General features: G+C 34.6%; 1 protein-coding gene and 1 long non-coding RNA gene across 2 annotated transcripts in view; one reads left to right on the top strand and one right to left on the bottom strand.

Annotated features, from left to right (window-relative positions):
- Nucleotides 1-20,415, top strand: part of LOC145319972 (uncharacterized) — a 172,549-nt gene extending 152,134 nt beyond the window's left edge. Inside the window, exons 23-45 of the mRNA XM_080162382.1 lie at nt 438-526; nt 831-924; nt 3,636-3,689; nt 4,079-4,157; nt 4,525-4,642; nt 5,402-5,488; nt 5,622-5,704; nt 10,235-10,281; nt 10,655-10,797; nt 11,494-11,604; nt 12,160-12,294; nt 12,725-12,940; nt 13,313-13,403; nt 13,835-13,901; nt 14,497-14,594; nt 15,147-15,244; nt 15,688-15,772; nt 16,425-16,521; nt 16,960-17,101; nt 17,445-17,578; nt 17,918-18,067; nt 19,398-19,464; nt 20,209-20,415. Coding sequence (XP_080018508.1) covers nt 438-526; nt 831-924; nt 3,636-3,689; nt 4,079-4,157; nt 4,525-4,642; nt 5,402-5,488; nt 5,622-5,704; nt 10,235-10,281; nt 10,655-10,797; nt 11,494-11,604; nt 12,160-12,294; nt 12,725-12,940; nt 13,313-13,403; nt 13,835-13,901; nt 14,497-14,594; nt 15,147-15,244; nt 15,688-15,772; nt 16,425-16,521; nt 16,960-17,101; nt 17,445-17,578; nt 17,918-18,067; nt 19,398-19,464; nt 20,209-20,276 — 2,353 coding nt within the window. The 3' untranslated portion in view covers nt 20,277-20,415. The remainder of the gene's footprint in view (nt 1-437; nt 527-830; nt 925-3,635; nt 3,690-4,078; nt 4,158-4,524; nt 4,643-5,401; nt 5,489-5,621; nt 5,705-10,234; nt 10,282-10,654; nt 10,798-11,493; nt 11,605-12,159; nt 12,295-12,724; nt 12,941-13,312; nt 13,404-13,834; nt 13,902-14,496; nt 14,595-15,146; nt 15,245-15,687; nt 15,773-16,424; nt 16,522-16,959; nt 17,102-17,444; nt 17,579-17,917; nt 18,068-19,397; nt 19,465-20,208) is intronic.
- Nucleotides 5,849-6,476, bottom strand: LOC145319329 (uncharacterized). Its single transcript, XR_013879812.1, has 2 exons — nt 6,103-6,476; nt 5,849-5,900 (listed from the first exon to the last, which is right to left on the bottom strand). It is a non-coding gene; the product is annotated as an uncharacterized LOC145319329 (long non-coding RNA).
- Nucleotides 20,416-22,107: the final 1,692 nt, after the last annotated feature.

Here is a 22,107-nt window from a genome sequence, read left to right as displayed (position 1 = left end):
TGTTGATTGGGGATGAATAATATTAATTTATCATTTATTATCCCCCAACATCCCTGAAACATGTATTTGCACAAAACATGTCAAATGCTTTGCTTTGTTCAAAAATACAGTAAAATATACTAAATCAGCTAATTCATTGATTCAAGTATTTGACATATAAATTCATTTAGGCACTTTTATATTATTCAATGTTTTGTCAAATAATTTTGAATTAAGAAATTTATGCGCATCTATAGGTACTATAGATTGTTTTGTCTGACTATTTGTCTTGCTTTTAAAGACAAAATTTTCGTGATTTTTGTTTGAGGTTTTGCATAGGTATTCACTTCTTACTTTCTTTTCTCTGTTATGGCAAATTAACATCTGCTATTTAACTAACTTTATCCGTTTGTCCATTCCATGATTTTTGTATGTATATATCCTTGTTTAATACCTAGGGGTGGAGACTCGATCCCAGAGCAATCTTTGCTAACAATGCTAGAGAACAATCAGCTGGAAAGTACGAACAACAGAAAAGTAAGCTCAGGTAAAAAAAAAAGTTAGTTTTGGCAGCAACTACTCACAATTACTATATTTGTCAGTTCGTAACTCTCAGTATTTTATTTCTCAGGGAAGGAGGGGACATTGGACTGTGAATAACACTATTAGATTGACCGATAGACGGACGGACGACCTATTGAATTGTTAACTGGATGCTCTTTTGTTAGTCTTTAAAAATACCTATCTAAATTGGTAGCCGAGACAATTACATTGTCCATGTAGTGTGTCGCACAGTTTGACGGACAGACAAAGAAAATTATAGAGTAGTTTTGCTAATAAAAATGATTTAGGAAGCATAATGAATGTGCAAGCTGATATCCACGACCATGAGGTTAAAGAATCTGTATCAAGCCTTCCTGACCTAGTACCTCCACAAGCGTACAGGTAGACAAACATGCTTCACTATGGTCTATTTAAGGGGTTTAGTGGAAATTTGGTATAGCTTTAATCAAATTTAAATATTTACACTTCTACCAGTCCGAATTTATGAAAATAAAAAGTTATGAGTAATATATTACATTAGGCAACTTGTTAAAGTTGGTCATGTATAGGTGCGTGCACAGGAATGTGATTGGGGGGTAACCAAAAAGGGGTGATTTTAAAAATATAATTTTTGTTACTACTCTGTTATTTTTAAAGATAATTGAACCAAATTTTTAACCTGATTCAATTACTACCCTAGATTAACGATTATTAATAAATAATAGGGATTTCCCGCCGAAATCGCCGTCTACCGCCGAATTCCGCCGTGTTATTTGCTACCTCATTTGGCTGTTTGGAGTCAATAAAAAAAGTGATATATTTAAATAAAAGTATTATAATACACCTTTTACTATCCACTTACAACTGCTTTTTAATATTTATAATTTATTTAAGAGAGGTTAGGTCGTTTTAAACTTAAAGAAAATGAAGATTGAGACTGGATAATCGAGCTTCCCATTAAAGATATTGATTATTTTTTTTTGTAAAGTATCTTATGTGTATTTTTCTACTTGTATAGTTTACCTTAAATTTAGTACTGTCCCTCAAGGGCCTACAGGGGCCAACACCGCCACCCCCCCCCCCCCCTTCTACTACCAAACCAGAAGTTAAAATTTTACTGTTTTTAAAGGTATTATACTGAGTTTAAAAGGAAAAAAGTATTCTCATAACTGACCAAAATATTTTTTTGTATCTATGTCCCACCTCCCCCCCCCCCTCCTATCTAACCAAAAATAAGATAACCATCATAAAATTGATATCAAACAAAATTTAATTCATTTTAGAACAGTAAATAAAAACCGGTAGACCAAGTAATAGACTAAAACAGTATTTGCCAGCTAAATCATAACATATCTTACAAAAAAAAAACAGAAGAAACGAACACATTTACTCTTTGAAATCTTAATGTTCTTAGAGTTTTACAGACAGATGAGGGGACCAAGTGAACTAATGAGTGGATGCTTGTTGGTGAGCTTAACACTCACCAAAAAATCAGCTTTCTTACAAAATAAAACTGCTTAGTAGATCAAATTTTCCCTACAGATATCTTATGTCTGTAAGAGAATTAACAACAGTCCGACGGACCAAATAAATCTTACAGTAGATGGTTGTTTGTACAGATAATGTTCATAAAAAGATTTTCTTTCAACCGTCTTGAGACGTAGCAAAGAAATTCACGATGTTTACATATCGATTCATACAGACTGACGGACTTTACGAATTTGAAAGTAGCTACGCTACTACAAAATTCATTTTTGCACTTTCCTTCTAAGGACTAGAGTTGCAAACACCTTCCCTAAACACTAAAATCAAAAAAGAAATGACCTATATGCAATAAATGTTTTGTTTTTTTTAAATCTGCGGGCGGCAGCTTTTTTTGCGGGAACTGCGGGTAAGTCGCGGTTTTCCTTTAAAATTATTGTTCCTCTAGTAATTACTGATTAATTTTAAAAAGTTTTAATCAATTATCTTTAATAGTAATGGAATAACAGAGAAATTAAGATTGCTGTTATGGTTTGTAATTCCCCCCCCCCCTCAAATTTAGGTTTTACAGGCAATTTTCAGATTAAAAATTTTTAAAGTTGCGCTACCGACCCCACTCTGGAAACTTCACTTAAAGTTGCATTATATTCTCAAAATTTAGAATCATACATGGTTTGGTATGGGGTCGGTAGCGCAACTAGGAGTAAAATGAGGAAAACTAATTTTTTTTGCTAAATTTTTCAGTAAAAAAATGACGAAATTTTTTTCATAAATTTACTTTCAAAGCATAAAATTAACACTTTTAAGGTAAAATATATAATAAAAATGTTTTTATTTATTGATTTGGTATATATATTTGTAAAGAATATGAACGAAATTAGTTTTTAATAGATATTTATGCAAAAAAAAAATTTTTCTCATATCTAGGTAGAAAATGAAAAGTAGATTTTTGACCTTCAAAAAATATTGATTTGACCCAACTTTGAAGTAAAAAAAAACTTAGTTCCAAACGTTATTTTTTCTTTTCCTTGTCCATTATGCATGGACTGGGGTATGTAAATCAATAATATCAAGTTAAAATAAGAAAATTTGATCATGACTTTTTTGCCAAATTTCCACCCTTAGACCGTTGTGTGCTTTTTTGTAGCGCAGCTACACTACTTGGTGTGTCAGTCTGATTGTCTGTCTTATCAACGCTTGAACTCAAAAAAATAACTAATTGTCTTTGTTTAAGAATAAATTGTATTCCTGCCAATTGTTGCCAGGTCCGTTGCAACCACAGACTATAAAGCCTTTGATGGTTCTATCGAAATGCATAGGTAGCATTTTTCTACTGTTAACACAATCCGCGCAATTGGTATTTTAAAACTTTTTGCAAAACTTTTAGTGTTGTAATTAAAATATCTCTTAAAAACATTTATCTAGGTAAAATTATCTAGGTATAGATGTTCTTATTTTAAAATTCTGCATTACATTTAAAGTTATTTTACACTCCCTTTTATTTTTATTTCACCCCATTTTTTGTTTTGTCCTATTATTATATCTATCTATTCTTAGGTATATACTATATAAGTACAAATAATAAAAAGTTTTCTTATCTCAATGGATACTTTATTATAAGTATTTCTTAGGAAAGGAAGTACAGGATCTTCTAGAAAGGGAAAGAAATCTGGTTCAAATCAAAGGTACGTTTTATATGATTTTTTGGAAGGAAGGAGGACCTACTTACGAAAGTAAATTTTTTATTATTTTTAAGTGTTTTCTTTAAATCGAGAAACATAAACTCTAATACAAAGAATTACGATGCCTGTCTGCCTGAAGCCTAAGATCTCAGTAACCGCTAAACCGACAGGATTGTGGTTCTCATGGAATATAAAGACTGGTTCTACTATTTTATTGGGGGTTTAGACTACCCAACTCTCAACGAAAGAAAAATGACAAAAACAAAAAGGGGTAGCATGTGGGGCAACTTGGCTGTAACATGTGGTTTATTCTCTAATGGCATAGCCTCTAGATGGCTAGGAGCAAAGTCACAAGTTTTACAAAAAAAAAGTTGAAAATTGTTTTTTTTTAGATCTGACTCAAGTAGTGATATATCTGTGATATCTGACAATAGCATTGACATACTGCAACATGAAGATAAATCTTCACAGGTAAACATACGGCGGTTTCCCTTTAAGTGCCTAGTCAAGCAAATAGACATAATGTATCTAGATGGGCCATTTCACCCCTTTTTTGTTATATACAAAAAATTTGAAGTGGTTACTGTGCATGCTATGTACTTTGTGGTAACGAACTAACGCACATTGTTCGATAATCTGAAAATTGTGAAACTTGCAAAGTGCTATCAACATGGACAATCACGTCCGCACAGTAATATTAATCTAATTTCATTTTAGTTTTAAAAAGAACAATTATATTAAAATGTGTAAAAGAGAAGTAAACACAAAGATTAGTAAAAAATTCGTTCGAACCTTTCATACAGCCTATAGATATACTTTACTAATTTTATTTTTTCAGGGCAGCGAACGTCAGCGGTCAAGTAGTCCAAGTTCCATAGAGATTTTGCAGCTGGTAGGAACCGGCAGCGGAACTGCGGAAGAAAGCAGCAACAGCAGCATAGCAGCTTTAGAACAAGGTATGCAACCACTTTCCTGAAAATTATTTTTTTTTCGCGTTAAATTACAAAATACTTAAATTCTTATAGCAGGCATTTATAAAAAGGAACAATGGCCAACAGTTTTTAGTAGCGAAGATACTCTTTAATTCGAAATGTCTGTCCGTCTGTCTGAGACAAAGTTGGGGAAACGTGAATTTTTCGGCTCCTATAAAAGATAAACAGCTGAAATTTTTAGCGAAGATTCTCATAACATTTATTTAAAGTGCTAGATCGATTCCTACATTTTTATGTTTTCCTGATTTTCTCAACTCCTCTTTAAGATAATGGGCTGAAATTTTCAGGGATTGCTTAAATTTACATTCTACATATTTTCCTTAAGTTTTATTACGATTTTTTTTATTAATAGGGGTGCTAGATAGATTCCTAGATTTTTAGGTTTTCTGTTGTTTTCTCGATTCCTATTCAGGATTTGCGGCTGAAAATATCAGGGATTGAATATGCTCATATTCTACATATTTTTATCAAGTTTCATTAAGATTTGTCTATAAATTGCGGTGCTAGATCGATTCCTAGATTATTAAATTTTCATGATTTTTAAGGTTGCGTGATTTTAAAGGTTTTCTGATTTCCCTATTTTATCAACATTAATGTTTATTGTATGACACTGCTTTATAGTAATTTTTCCTGATATATATTCATAATTTTTGAGCTTCGCTACTTATGGATGTTGTCATCCTTGTTTATATAGAAATTCTATATTAGTTTCTTTATATTCAGACAGCACAAATAGCAGCATTATAACAGCTGACGATGACGTCATGGTAACATCAGCTGATCAACAAACAGCTGACAACCAAGATGAAGGCAAGTAAAGTTTGATCTTTTTAATTCTTAGAATCTTATCTAAAAAAATATCAATGTCGTTCTGTCACTCAATCCTTTTTTGATTTTAGGGAAGGAGGGTAAAAATATGCTATCTTAATCTTTACTTGTTTAGGTAAAGAAGGAATGCATAGTAGTGGAAGTACAATGATGCAAGAAAGTTCTAGTAGTGGATCCCTAACAAATAGTGTTATCCAGGTAAATATAATATTTATTTAAAAAGTTTTAGCAGTGGCTCCATGACAAATAGTGTTATCCAGGTAATGTACTACAACCCACTAGTTAGAGATGTAGCAGTGCGGCAGGTGTCCCAGAATGAACAACTGCCATTAAAACAATCAATGAAGCTTTCAATACTCGTTTATTCAGGTAGAATACAGCGGTTTTAAACAACCTAAAATAAAATCACAGAATTAGGTTGTTATAAATGAACTACAAATAAAACAATAAAGTATAATACAGAGTTAAAATACTAAAATTTGCATTGCTTTGTTAGTTTCTTTTTAAAGTCTTTTATTTTGATTTCGGGCTTTTCAGAATAGTGCATTTCATTAAAACAATCCAATGGTTCATTAGTCAAAGAATGTAAAACTTACTTCTCGAATCCAGCTCTTTCCACTTAATAATTTCCAGAACTACAGGCTTATCAGATCATCTCATCAACATAACCAACAGCAAATATCCACAGCAGTAATCAATACAGAACAATTCCACGGCAGTCAAGGACTTAATACTTCAGACCACAAGCCAGATTTGAGGATAACTCCATATGAATCGGTGTTACAGTGGCAGAATTTCAGTCTTAATTTTAGCGAAGGATCTCCTTTTTCGCTATTGGTTCCAAGTTCTTTGCTCCACTTGGTGAATCCTATGGTTCTTTGTGCTCAAGCTTTCCCTCTGATCCGTCACGAGGGGCACCAACAAGCTTCTCCACTAGAGATAAAGAGGGCAGATCCACTCTCAACAGGCTCAGCTAATTCCAGGCCTTAATAATATCAAATTAAGCCCAAACTTTTAATGGACTACAATGCTTTTAAAGTTAACTTGGAGGCCGTTACGGTACTCATTTATTGGTTCTTTTTACATATTGCAACATGTATATGGGCTGGTTCTGTATACTTGGCTCCACTATGACGTCATCAACTTTACCTCGGCCGCCGCTGGCGGCGAAACTCGCGTATACATCTCTGTCACCTTTGTCAGGCAAAGCATGATAACTGGCAAAGAAAAACCTGACATCGGTTGGTAGCAGCTTCTCATCCAGGGAACGTTTAAATTCTGCCTCTTTCTCCATGTTGGCTTCCAGGTGATAGGTGCAGATGGCGATATGGTTCTTCCACACATCTGGCTTGTCCTTACAGGTTCCTTCATTGCAGATCCACTTGCTGTCACAGTACGGTTCGTGTTCTTTGAACCAGGCCTCCCTATTCTTCATGTCAAACTTGGCATCTAATCTCAGACATCTGTAGCATGCCTCTGCTTTCACCGTCCTACCGAACCTTCTCTTGACACGAGTTTCTTGGAACACTTCACAATACGCCAGGGATGTATGTGAACCTGGGCACAATCTACACTTAACTTGTTTCGCCTGTCTGCTCTTGTTCATCATAATGGCGGCAGCAGCATCTCCACTTGTCTTCTTGTCTTTATCTTTAGCCTTCTTCTTTTCCTTGTTGTTGGCGTGGGACACGGACCCGTTGTTGGCCGCAGCCGGATCGGCACCAGCTGAACTTGCTTCAGCGGTAACGTAGCTTTTTGCGGAACCGGCGGAACTTTCAATAGCTTGGGCGGCCGTATTAACAACTCCTTCACCATCACTGCTCAACTCACAATCTGCTGGCATCACACTGTACTTGGATGTGACTTGTTTCCTTGACTTGCTGCTGTCATAGTAACGTGTGCCAGACGTCACCATGATATCTATTTTAGCCGTGACCTCCCACAGCATGGTCTGCAGAAATTGTGTCAGGGTCTTGATCATCATAGACTTGGTCTGTCTGGTACCAGGGTCAGTTCTTTTCTCAGCCAACAGAATCTTGTGAAATTCAATGAGGTCATCTTTCAACAATGCACCTGACAGGACAGCCAATACCGGTGACGACTCATACATATCCAGGATCTTATGTTGTGTAGCTAGCTTGGTGAGTGCTACAAGCTTCTGCTCAACTTTTATTAGCCAGCTGCGTTTTTCAAACAAGTTATCCGGGCAGGATCCACAGGCTTTGATTTCGCTTGATTTCGCGGAAAATAACAGTTCAGGCTTGCCGTACACTACCTTCAGGTGATCCATGGCTTCCTTGTACGTCTCTAGGTTGAGGATACAGTCCTTTGCGATGCCAACCACGCATTCAAATTTAAGCTTTAGGTATTTCTCGTGCTCGTTGAATCCACCCATTGTTTCAAAGAATAGATCCATCTGTGTTTGGAAGTTGTAAAAGTCAAGGTTGCCGTGACCCGACTCACCACTAAAAGTGGGAGGTTTGAGCTTGACTTTGTTGACACCAGCATCGTTAGTTCCAGGCGCAAGTCCAGCTTCGTCATACAGCACATCAAGGTGGGCTCTGGCCATTCGTTGGGCATTTATGCAGCTCTGCTCAGCTTCGTCCAACATCTCTACGGCACTGCAATCTCCGCAACTCGTTGCACACTTCAACAGGTCACTTATCTTCTTTTGGAAGTCTCTGTGTTGCTCCGAAGCCTGCTTGAACAAGGTTTCCCCTCCTTTGATCTCGTTGGTGGCTCTCGTCTTTAACTTCATCAACTGTTTGTATGCGCTGGTCACATACATAGTGTTGTCACTCAAATTCTTCAAACCATAATCTAAGCGTTGCCGGTGTACAGAGGACGCCTGATTTACCGCGGCGACATTCTCAGATGGCGGCGGCGGCTGGGGCGGCTGTATCCTTGCATCCTCCTTCCTCCTTAACTCCTGGGCTTCCCACAGTTGCTTCCTGAGGCCGTTTAAGTGTGCCAGACATTCGCTTGAATTGATGCTGTCATCCTCGGTGAACTCATCACAAGGATTGCTTTTGAAAAACACTACAGCATTTGATAACTCATTCACTAATGTATGAACTTCACTGTTTATTGTTTCAGCCTGGGCTGTTGGGACATGAGCTGGGTTTATAAACACCAGATTATTGTCCCAGGTGAAAGTCACTCTTTCAATAACATCAATATGTTTCTTTATTTGAGCCTTTGCCATTTTACTGCGGCGTTTATCACTGGCCTTCGGCGGCGGCTGTTGCTGCTCTGGCGGCGGCAAAGGTTGCAGGCCTGCCTGCAGCTGTACCGGCGGTGGCGGCTCTCTAGCTGGTGATGTCGGCACTCCAACCGGCGGTGTCGGCACTCTTGGCGGCGGGGTTGGCGTCCTTGGTGGCACCAACGGCTGTGTTGGGTCACACGCCGCCACAACAGTTGCCTGACTTACACGTGACTCCGGCCGTTCCTCGTCACCAGTCGCAAACACCTCGCAGTCACAGGCTTGTCCTGGCGGGCACTGACATTCACTGGTCCTTCGAAGGTTGTGATGCTGACTAAACACCGTTGCCAAACTATCGTTTCTAAACACTGATTGCTCTGTGGAGGTTCGCAGCTGTTGAATACCAGCCACACTCAGGTCTCCATAACTCCAATTCGTGTCTCTATCAACATCGTTCTGGTGGCGTTGGTCAGTATATGATCTTCTGTCCCTGATCCCGTTGATCAAATCGTTTACTCTGGAGTCTGTCTCCTCGTACACTCCCTCAGCTCGTGCTATACTCGAACTGCGGTAACCATGGAATTCCGGCGGCGATGAGGAGGCGTCTCTGGGGCTCGTGTAGCTCATAGGTTGCTCTGGGTAGCGAACTCTTGTTTAAAACTGTGCTACATCTCTAACTAGTGGGTTGTAGTACAGGTAAATGTAATATTTATAGACAAAGTTTTAGTAGTTGCTCCCTAACAAATAGTGTTATCCAGGTAAATATAATATTTATAAACAAAGTTCTAGCAGTGGCTCCCTAACAAATAGTGTTATCCAGGTAAATGTAATATTTATAAACAAAGTTTTAGTAGTTGCTCCCTAACAAATAGTGTTATCCAGGTAAATATAACATTTATAAACAAAGTTCTAGTAGTGGCTCCCTAACAAATAGTGTTTTCCAGGTTTATATCGTAATATTCATAAGGATAGTTTCATAACGAAAATATGGATTCTAAGTGCCTTTTGCTCATTGATTACTAGATGGTTGCATTAACCCCCCCCCCCCCCCCCCCTTGTATTTATATAAAGTGACTCCTAAGTCGATATTACCCCTTTAGTAGAATAAATTATTGTTTGACAGGTTTAGCACTGTTATTATGAACTAACCATATATGATTCAATACAAGCCCCCAAAGTTTTTAAGCCAGTAAATGAGATAACTTGATTATAAAACTTTGGGCACCGGTTCCGATTTTTCATGATTTAACGCCATTGTTCTTAGCAATATGATAATAGTTATTTCTCGCATCGTATTATAAACGGCTTTCCGCGGATATAGAATGTACAATTGAGTTTTTTTAGCCGGTGCCTTCGGCACCTCGGGGCTAAAAAAAAACTAGTTTTAATCTTATGATTGTACATTTTTATATTCGTAGAAAGCTGGATATAATACGATGCTAGACATAGTTTTTTTGTATGGATGAGAACCGGTTCCTATCCACCGGATTCGAATGAATACGAGAAAATAAAATAAACTATTTTAGAAGTCAATGGAAAAGACACAGTCATCCCCGTCCAAGCAAAGTCAAAGGTGATTATATATTATACTAGCGACTACGCCCCTAGAGGCCCTTAGGGGAACTGAAAAGAAATATTTGTGTGTTGTCATTTTTATCTAGTTGTGATTTCTCTTGGGAGGATGGTCGTACCCTCTCTCCAAATAGCTATATTCCCCCTACTATAACTATTTATGGAGCGCACCTGACAGCAGCATTAGAAACCACTTTTACCGTCTTTGGTTATAACACGGTGTAGGGCCGAGAATCGAACCTATCACATTCTTGACAGCAAAAGGATGCGCTACGTGTTACGCCATAGTCGCAAGTAATCGTCATACCATAGTCTTAGAGCAGTTTTGCAACAACAAAAAAGAAGTTTAAATTTAATAAATATATTATGATTAGAAGAAGTGATGATGATTATTCTGCCTACCTGACATGTCCATCAGCAGACACAACTGCCAGCACAGGACAGGATGATGGCAGCAGCACCAGCCAGGACACAGCTGCCAGCTTTGATATCACCAGCTCAGATAGCCACGAGTCAGGTTGGTATAGTAACATGTCTTGTATGAAAATAACAGGATGTCTATATGTGTTTATTGCTGAACTGATATGGTTTTTCTTTACAGAAAAAATTCATATTTAGTTCAGGGAAGTTTTATAACAAACTATTTTAGAAAGAAATAACCCTCCCAAAATATATTTTACTTTATCTTTTAAAACCTAAATTAATTTCAATAAATACTGTCATATATTCTACTACGTCCTTAGCATTTAGGGGCTCTGTATTTATGCAAAAAATCCAGGGTTTCGGATCCGCATTGATTTTATGCGGATCCGGATCCGGATCCTCAAAATTTGGTCAGTGCGGATCCGGATCCAGATCCGGATCTTTGACAATAAAAATAAAATCACCAAATTTTTCAAAAAAATTTTATTCTTTAATTCGAAGTCAAAAATACTTTTAATTTTCAAGTCTGAACCTAAACCTTAAAGATTGGCTCTCATCAAGAGAATGTCTGAGATTTTATATAAATTTAGGTAGATTTTTCCTTTTTTTCCGCATTTTTTGGAGTCTAAGGATCCGGATCCGCATTTTTTTGCGGATCCGGATCCGGATCCTTGGACTCAAAAATATGCGGATCCTTGCGGATCCGGATCCGGATCCAGATCCGGATCCGAAACCCTGAAAAAATCTTGCTTACTTTATAAGATAACTTTTTTTTATTTTTATATTTCAGGCGATATGACTGCAGCTGTTGTTGACAGCAAGCTTACAGCTGTGGCTGATGACAGCTTAATTGGTACAACTCCAACTAACAAAGATGACAGAGAAGATACTCCTGTCGCAGGAATTTAGACTTTAATTTTAGGGATCTTCAGGATAAGGCAATGAACGATAAGTTGAACTTGTTGAAGTTTAAATTACCCTTTTTAATCAACTAATAGGTCTATAAAAAAATTTAAGCTAGTGAATGAGAGATCGTGACTTTAATGCTTTGGTTACCATTATTATTTACCGTCAAGTATTTATGTCTCAAAATGGGAATATTCACTAACGAGAATTGAAGCTGTTTCAAACCTATGTTTGATTTTCTTGTAATAATCGAATTGCAATAAAAGACTAGGTATCAGATGACTTGTTGTCAGTCTAAAATATTATTGAAGATTTAATCTTCAATTAACTTCTTAATTTATGCACGTTTAAACTTAACAAAACATTTGACTATATTTGCTATTTAAACTGAGGAAGTAGGTATACAATGAATATTTTTTTTTCTGGTTACTTACCAAAATCATTAGATCAAACTAAGCTTTTTAAATCAATCATATATCTGACTTCTATTTTCATATGTAATGATTTAACTTGTGTTTTGAAACTAAAGTCTAAACGTATAAAAAATTAGATCTTCTTAAATCACCAGATAAATCTAGCTCCACATCTCCCCCTGCCCCAAGCACACCAAAAAGAAAGAGTTCAGTTCGTGGATTTTTCAGTAGCTTTAGTTCTACACCAAAAGGCTCTCCAAGGAAAAGATCAGGTAAAAATATTTTTGTAAAATATAATTTTTATTCCCAAACAATCAATTTTAACTAATGACTAAGCCCTTTCAGGATTCAAAAGGCACTTAAATAAAAATAATCCTTTAATAAAAAGTAGTAAGATTTTTTTTTGAAACTTAAGATCTCGAAAACTGCTAGACTGAATGGGTCATACTCTTAGTGAAGCCTTTTTTGTATTGGGATTGGTTTAAGACTATTTTTCCAACCTCCCCAGCCCTCCCTTTAGAGGCTAGGATCGAACCAACTAGTGTTTAAACACAAGCGTTCAAAAATGCGCTGGGGTGCTGTATTTCTTTCTTGATGCGATTTCTCTTGTGACTTAAAACTAAAAGAGATTTCACTGAAAAGAGGAAACATATCAGTAAATCGGTTTGTGAAATGTTTGGCATTTAACCTACTTCTGTATAGGAAGTGCATCATCCTCAGAGAAGAGGTCGCCTGGCCGGGATTCAAACTCATCATCATCAGCAGGAGGCACAAGGTCGATGAAGCGGAGTGTGAGTGATCTGAATGATTCCACATCTGGTGGGGGTGTGGCTGGGCTGAAGACATGTCCTAGTGATCTGAGCATCAGATCTGACAGATTCTTCTCTGCACAGACCTCCCTCAATTCAACTGTTACTGGTAAATGTTTACCTAACAAAATTTGCTTAACTTTTTTAAGTTTTTGAAATTTAAATGTTTCTTCGGGTTTGTGACCTATAGATCCCGTGTAAAAACAACTACGTTATATATTCGTTAACTCAAAATTTTGACTTTTTTTTGTTCCAAACTAGTGGTGTCCAAATTGTAGTACAACGAGTAATTTTAATCCATAGAAGGGGTAATTTTGCTTATTATCATTGGAGTTGTATATTTATTTAACGTCCATTGACATTTTCATTGATTGATTAACCATTGTCTCTTAGTGTTTTGACCTAAGTCTTCTTACTGTTTCAATGACTAATACATGTTTTTAAATATTTCTGAACTTCACCTTCAATGTTTTTGTAACAGGTGAGGTGAGTGAAGAGATTGAAAGGCCCTACAGACCAGACAAAGGATTTATGACCTGGGATTATCAGGATTTTAGTCAAATTGATCACAGGTATTATTACATATGTTTTTAAATCTTAAAATTTTAACTTGCCTATTTATAATACAAAGTAGAACGATGTCTGTCTGTTTGTTTGTCTGCTTGTAACATTTAAAGGTTATAAAATAAACATCTTTAGGATCTGAATCTACTACCTTCACTTCATATACATAATACATATACATTATAATATACATACATGCTAATCCTATTATATAATCAGTATTTTTTTATCTGAAGCTTAAGATTTCAAAAAATACTAAACTATTTAGGAAAGCTTCCCATACTTACTTCTTACGTCCTGGGATGGTTTTAGAATACATATGAGTCTTGGGTTGGTTTTTAGCTATTTTCCTGCCCTCTTCTTACCCCTTTGAAAACAAAGCCCCTAATGCTAGGGGCACAGCCGATATTTTATGTTTTAGTTAAATTTTTTGTATCAGAATTCGTTTGTTCTGTGAGATTAATCTGTTCCATCAACATGACGAAGAGCTACTTTTAGTTGCAAAGGTAAAATAGAAAAAATAGCAGGGGTGTATAATATATTTATAATATGAAAAAAAAAGGCAGGGGTGTCTCATTTCCAAACAAGCCGAATTTACTGTCCCTCTCTCAATGTCTTTCCCCAATTTATAAAGTAAAATTATTTGAATACATCCTCTGATATAAAATTTCTTGCTTTTACCCCCCGGGGAAGGGAGATTAGGGAAAATAATATAAAGAAGAAATATTTACATCTCAATGGTACCCAAAGTTTTATCATCACGGTATAAATTCATTGGCTTTAAAACATTGGATACTTTTATTTTATCTTGTTTGGTTGGTTACAAATTATTAGTATTCTAACTTTTCAACCAATGATTTTCAAATGAAAGGGCACCTAGTATTGTTTATGGTAATTAGGGATGCTTATTGATTGTCTTATTCTAAGATCCCTACTTAGTAATAGTTTTTAAAAATTCTTATTGCTTGGTAAGGGTCTTTTTAGGATTAAGTATGCCAAAAAGCTTTTGATAAATTATGAAAATTAAACATTACATTCACATGGTTGAGATTGATTTATAACTGTTAAAAGTGATTACATTTAAAGAATCTTTATTTTCAGGGAAAATTGATTGTAAAATCTCTGGAGAAATTGTTGAATGGACTTCTTGTGCTTAGTAATAAAAATATCTACATTTTGAAAGCTACAAGAGAAGAAAGGTATTTTTATCCTATTATATTAAGTACTACCAAAGGATTTTTTGTATGTACCTTAGAATTACTGAACCGATTGGGTTCTTCATTTCAGGAAAGTTTCAGGGTGGATAATTCATTTTTCCATTCAAGTCTTTGAATAGTTTTATACTATAGATATGTCCATCCCTACCCCTTCGAATAAAGAGCCCCTATGATAGGGGCGCATCCGCTAGTCCTGTAACATAAAGTAGTAAGGTTTTTTTGTTTGAAGTTAATGATATAAGAAATTGCAGGCCCGAATGGATTTTACTTTTTTGAGATACATTTTAAATGTCTTGGGATGATTTTAAGCTGTTTACCTGATTTACCTCGCCTAGATGGGCAAACTAACTAGTTTTTAATAAACAAATGAAAATTTGGAAGGTCTGAAAAAAATTTAGCTAGTTATTATTGGTGATTGAGGAGAAAAATAACTTAAAAACATTCCAAGACTTTAACTTAGAAATACACTAAAAATACAATAGGATTTTTGGCCTATCATTAGGATGCATCTCAGCAACAATGATATTTTTTTAGTGATGAGCCTAGTGATTGGTTGACAGTTTGTTGTTCAGCATCTATCACACGACTACAGAGAATTATTCAGCTACTTGGCGCTCAAGCCTTAGCATTAGGTTAGTTATCACATACTAAACAAAATTCTGTACTACACCTTAATGTCTAAGATTATATTAATATTTACATACATATCATATCATAAAGATTCATTTACGATTCTTAAAAGTAGTTCAAATTCTGTTTTTGAATGCGATTTAAAGTTGTAATCATATTATTAATGAGAACTTTATTACCAACTTTGAAAAACACCACAAAGTGCACGTAACCATCACCTCACCCCCCACCCCCTTTTTTTTGGAAAAAAACAAATTGAGAATAAAAAGCAGTAGTCTTTTTTTTTACTAAGCCTAACACCTGTTAGGCTACACATTACCAAATTTAACCTAATCTAACCTGACATGCTAAAGCTAGGAGTTGTGTTGTACAAGGCACTTTAAGGGAAAACGGCCACTTATTTCTTGTATGATACAGTAGTGTTGCTAATAAATATTTTTTACAGAGCTTGGACATGGAGAGGGTAAGGCAGCAGCCCCAACCTACCTGGCAGCTGGACCATATCTCAGCAGAGTCGGTACTATTTCAGGAATTTATTCACTTCACTTAGCATTTTTTGTCTTGATGTAAACAATCTGTTATTTATGTTTATCAACGTAGATTTAATAAAGGAAGATCTTTTAGACTTAAGCTTTTAAAGTATAAAGTTATTAACTGCAAAGGGGCTTATTAATTAAAAGAAAAATTATGACAATAAAAGCTTAAAATTAAAGATATTTACATTCACACTTTAGTTTTGGTGTTGTAATTTTAGGTTTTTGTGATAATTTGTATTTCTTTAGTACCTAGCGAAGTTACTATATATTTTACTTTGTCTGTCCTTCAGTCAGTCCGTAACGCTATGGGGAAATGTGATTTTTTAGCTTCTATTAAAGAAAGACAGCTGAAATTTGTATTTACGATTCTTATGACATATATGCAATGCATAGTTTTGTCCCTCTGTCTGTTGGTCATGCTTAAAAAGAAATACACGCTAGTTTTTAGGTTTTGTGATTTTCTAGAGTTTTTTTAATATTCTCCTTTTTTTACATTATTATGAGAACTGAGCATCGGCTCTAAAACTTTCTATGTCCTATTATTCCTTTATGATTGTTTTGTGCTTCGCTACATATTGATGTTGACATTCTTGTTTAATTTGCAGTCCCCTTACCCTTATAAAGCAAGAGAATGATAATCCTTAGGTGTAGCAACTGAGGAGGACTGTTACTACCTACTCCTGGCGGACTCAAAAAGAACTAAAATGTTCATCGACCAAACTGTTGACATTCTTCAGGAAAGGGTAAGAACAGCATTTTAAGAGATAGGACAGTTGACGATAATTTGTTGTCGGTCCCTAATAATCATAAACAAAATATATTACCCTTCTGCAGATTAAAATTATAAGTTGAAAAGTTTGAACACTTATACTAGGTATGAACCAGCTAATCGGGATTTTAAAAACCTTTGGTACCAATAAAATTGATATTCCAATGTCCCCTTCCTCCCAAGTTAAGGTTATGCGGGGGGGAGAGAGCATTGGACTGTAAATTACACTATCCAAAGTGCCTAAGTTTTTGGGTAATAAACTTTGGGTATATTTATTGAAATTTGTTGGTTTAAATTGAAAATTTCCAAACTTTTCAACCAATAATTTGATTAACAGAAGTGTATTTTTTTCATTCGTCCAAAAGAATTTATCTCCCTTCCTTTAACCTTCCCTGATTTTGTATTATATTAGGTGAGATCTCAGCCTATCCCCGTGGTGAGAGAGCTGGACCAGGAGGAAAAGAAGCTGCTTTACAACCAACTAAAGACTGACAAATCAGAAGCAGGACATGAAAATTTTATACAAGCGTTCCATCTGGTTATTAATACAAAAGGTAAACTTAACCAATTGTTGGAAGTGTGCTTATAAAGTTTGATTGAAATAAGTCCCCGAGAGGTAAAAAATAAAAAGTTTTGAAGCCCACCAATAAGTACAATGCATGCAGGCCCAGGGGCTACTATCCAGCCATTTAATTCCATTTAAAATTTCCTAAAATTAAATATTTTGTTGGCGTAGAGTTGGCGTAAAACTTGTTTTTTTTGGTGTAACTGAAGAGAAGTGGGTAAGAAGGGGGGGTTGTTGGGAAATTTTCACTTAGTTTGGTTGTCAGAATCACATTCCCTTTTCCCTGAGTCCAATGTAGCTCCGTCCCTGCTTTTACTTGATTACATTTTTAGGTGAAACAGTTTCATTAGTGGTGACCAAAGAAGAAATTGTGCTGGCAGAAAACCTGTTTCCCTGGCTGCTGCTTAGTCAGGCCTCTAACCTTAATATCAGAGTTAGATGTCCTATTCAGGATATAATTGGAATGGTAAGATCTTTGTTGTATGAGTATGTAACATCTTATAGGGAATGGGGGTAGGTTGTATTTGCCAATTTTATAAACCAAAACTGTACAGTGTACAGCCACAGAGATCTAGCAATTTGAATTTGGCTGGTAATTGCATAATTGTACCTAGTATGATGCCGTGCAATTATTATCAAAAGTTTTATATTGTACATCAAAGCAACTGACAATAGAAAACCTTTTTTATGTTAAATTAATTTTAATTGGTTTGATGATACACAAAACCATAATTTGAAACGGTTATCATCAAAAAAATCGCCATTATCGAGGATCTGAAACACTTAAAAATGTTCTACCTTTTAGGACATTTATGAATCCATGTTGGAGAGCCTGACCCTGCTGCTGGATGAAGAGCATTGTCTTCACCTGACCTTCCAGTCAGAGTCGGGCCTACAGAAGTTTGTCAGAGTTATCAGGGCACTGTGGGAGCTAGAGACTGGGGGCAAACTTGAGGTTAGGGTTTTTATGCCTTCTGAATAAAAGGCATATAGTTTTCACTTCTTCCACCAATTAAGTTTTTTTGTTAAAACTTTCTCGTCATTTATATTTTATATGGCCCTATGGGCCTCCAAAACTGGTCATCAAAAAGTTTGTCTGTGCTTGTGTGTAAATTTTAAAAAAATATTATGCTCCTTTGTATATTTTAGTAGCGAATCTAGCTCTACATTGTTTTGTCCGTCTGTAAGTCGGTCATGCTTCAAAGTACATAAACCTTATTTTTTAATAGTTTCATGATATCTTTTTCCTTTCTTTGTTATGGCAATGAACATCAGTTTGTCCATTGAATTATTTTTTGTGCTACTTTTAGATATTGTCATTTGTGTATCCTTGTACAATTTAAAATAATGTAAAAGCATAGAATCTCTTTAATGGATAATATCAACCTCGTTAACTCAAGTAATTATAAAACATGATAAACATCGCATATTAGTCTTAAAAGATCAGTATCAAATTGAGAATAAACAACTTTATTTTTTAAAACTTTTCCTAAAAGTAAACACTTTATAGAATAGATCCTGTTTTAAAATCTATTTTTATTTGAAAAAATTGAAAAATATTTAAATAGAAAAAGAAATAAACAAATACAATAATCTCTTAATTAAAAGTTTTTTTCCAGTATGAAATCTAAACCGTTTAATATCCAATTGATTAGACTTACTGAAAAACCATGCTTAAAATTGTTCTTACAATTTTTCTTAATTAAGAAAACACTTGGAGTCAATGTCAAAATTTCTCAATATAATATTCGCGGAAAGCTGTATATAAAACGACGTAATAAATATTATAGCATCAGCCGCGCTTTTTAAAAGATATTAACAGCCACGGCTAATCCGTACTTCTTTGCTATCAAGCCGCAGCAGTTTGCATTTTTCGACTATCCACAGTCGTATAGAACTATTTACTTTGCTGATGGGTGATGACAGCAGATAAAAATCAGCAGAAATATATCCAAGGATGCTTTATTTTTTGGTGATTTCACCAAGTGACCGATATAGCCGCCAGTCGCCAAACTGGCTATAAGCCGCAGCCGTTCCAAATTTCAGTCCATTGTAAAATACATAGAACAAATGCAAATTCTTATCTGCTTATATTTCTTAATTAATAAAGGATCATAATTGTCCTATTTAAGGTTTAGATAAATAATAACCATTATAAATATATTGATGCTTTACCTTAAAGTGCCTAGCGTGCAGAGAAACTCTATCCCCTCCCCTCATTTTTTACAAATAAATTGTAAATACGGAGAGGGCACTTTTAGGGAAACCGCTATATTTTGTTTCAGGATATAATAAGCTTCCATCCCACGGGTTGTAAAACTGTCCTCAAAATGAATGATCTTATGGAGGAATGTTGAGGTCTTTAATTAAATACATTGAAAACCCAATCTTTATGGGAATCGCTAAAACTTTCTTGTTTGTGTGGAAATGTAAATATTGCCAGTACCATCAAAAAACATCGAAAATATCGTCAAACCCGTGTTTTTATATACGAAACGTCATGGGCTAGATTATAGTTTCCTTAAATAGATATAGAGGAATATGTAAGAACTAGGAAACCCTAATTTCAATGCTAGCCTAAGATTAAGAGGTTTCCTTCTTCTTACATAGAGAATATGTAAGACTTAGGAAATCCTACTCCAATGCTAGTCTAAGATTTAGAGGTTTCCTTAGCCTTACATAGAGAATATGTAAGACTATTAAAGCCCTAATTTCAATTCTAGCCTATGGTTTAGGGTTTCCTTAGCCTTACACAGAGAATATGTAAGACTTAGGAAATCCTACTCCAATGCTAGTCTAAGATTTAGAGGTTTCCTTAGCCTTATATAGAGAATATGTAAGACTATTAAAGCCCTAATTTCAATGCTAGCCTATGGTTTAGGGTTTCCTTAGCCTTACACAGAGAATATGTAAGACTTAGGAAACCCTACTCCAATGCTAGTCTAAGATTTAGAGGTTTCCTTAGCCTTATATAGAGAATATGTAAGACTATTAAAGCCCTAATTCCAATGCTAGCCCGACGGATTTTGTAGGATTTGACCTCATGAATTAAATTACTAATACAAAGACCTTAACAAATTATTGTACACCAGGAATCTGTTAGTTTCAAACAATTTGATTTCTCACAATGGATCAAAGTAACATCAAGCAAACAGGAGAGCTGATACTGGTTACAGGGATGAAAGGATGAACAAACGAGAAAATAAAATAAAAGAAAAGTATACCTAGGTTTTATCAAAATTTATATCCTAAATCTTTAGATTAAATTCTCCCCTATTATTTTTTTGTGCAAAAAAACACATCAAGAGAAAAAATGCACATCTTGGACAATGATATAGTACTTGAAGAAAAAATGACTTACCTCCAACTTTCAGTTAATAAATGATGGCTATATTATTTTTGGTGTTTGTAAGAAATTTATACATTTAAACATTTAGTCACAAAAATCAAATCTGAAGGAAACCTTGATTTTATAAAGAATATATTTTAATACAATATAAGTATGAAAAGGAATAAATATAAAACTGTATTTTGCCTATTTTTTATTTTATTTTGAGACTATTTAATATCTTATAGAAGTAAATTTTTATGATTGTTAATGATTACATTCTTTTATTTTGATTGAATTTTTATTGAAAATTTACGCTTTGATTTATATTTGCTTATGTACATTATTTTCAGATACAAATAATCTTTATTTTTATTCATTTGCTTACATTATATTCTTTGTCTTTATGCATCATTTAAAGTTTATATGATTTTTATACTTTTTTGATGAAATTGATTTGAAAATTTTTTTATACGCTCATAGATAGAATAATAATTTATTCCCCCCCCCCCCTTCATAAATTTATATGGGGGGTGTGTTTAATTAATTAACCGCTATTGCTCTTTCCCTTTCTGAATTTATTCAGATTATTTATTGGCTTTGTAGATTTTTTATGAATAACCTTCACCAAATAATTTTCTATAATTATGTATATAATAAAATTATAAATAAACTGAAATTTTTATAAAGTATGAACTAATTATTGTAAATTAATTGATTTTTTTATATAAAGAATTATTAGATATTTTATTAAGATAATATTTATATTGTAGGTATTAATTAAATAAACTGATTTATATATATATATATGAACTTTTACGTGTTTTTAATAAAGCAAACTTTTCCACAAAAGTTTTAAATGCTCGTTTGAAACTTTCTACCAATTAAATTAAACCAATTATAGCAATGCGTTAGAGTGACTTACAGAGACGTACGGACCTACTATTAAAATGGTTTACGTTATGAGTATAACAAATTAGTTTGAAAGTGAGAAGGGAATCTAATTTACTGCACTGGAATTGTAAAATATAGTAATTTTTGCGCTGTACATTTCACCTGTCTTTGTTAAAATCTAAGCTTTTCTATATCTATAGTTGATCCGCCGGTCACGGATAGCAATTATCGTTAATTAAGGCATGTTAGATTTGTACTGTAGATTTCGAACTTGACATGGTGATTCCTGCAGTAGTTAGTTATGATTTAGAATTCGTAGCAACTCTAAATCGTTTTCAGAATGTTTGCACGTCAATTTTAAAAAGGTGGAATTTTAACTGTTTTTTTTTGAAATACTGATTCCTAAGGCAACTTATTACAATGGTTAAAGACGAAACATCTCTATAATCAAGTCTTAAAATTGTATGTATGTCCTAAAACAGTTTTGAAACATATTTACTTAACAGTTTGTTAAGACTTTTAGTTTTATATTCTGCTTATTCAGTTCTGAAACTTTACGAGTTTAATGATGGATTAGTTTATGGATGTTGTCATCCTTGTTTTGTTTAAATTCAAGCTGTTATACAAAGCGGCGCTTTGCTGTAGTAAGGGTTTGTACGTTCGTCAGTATTAAGTTAAAACAGTGACAATGCTGTCATAAGTAGCGCAGCATAAATGTGCATTGATGATAATTTACTGAAAATAGACTTAAACCACCCCGAGACCAATTTGAA

This window comes from Acartia tonsa, chromosome 5, assembly GCF_053477335.1.
Source record: "Acartia tonsa isolate MP-2025a chromosome 5, ASM5347733v1, whole genome shotgun sequence".
Lineage (NCBI taxonomy): Eukaryota > Metazoa > Arthropoda > Copepoda > Calanoida > Acartiidae > Acartia > Acartia tonsa.
Note: the sequence above shows the minus strand (reverse complement) of the source record. Positions and strands in the feature narration are given on the sequence as shown.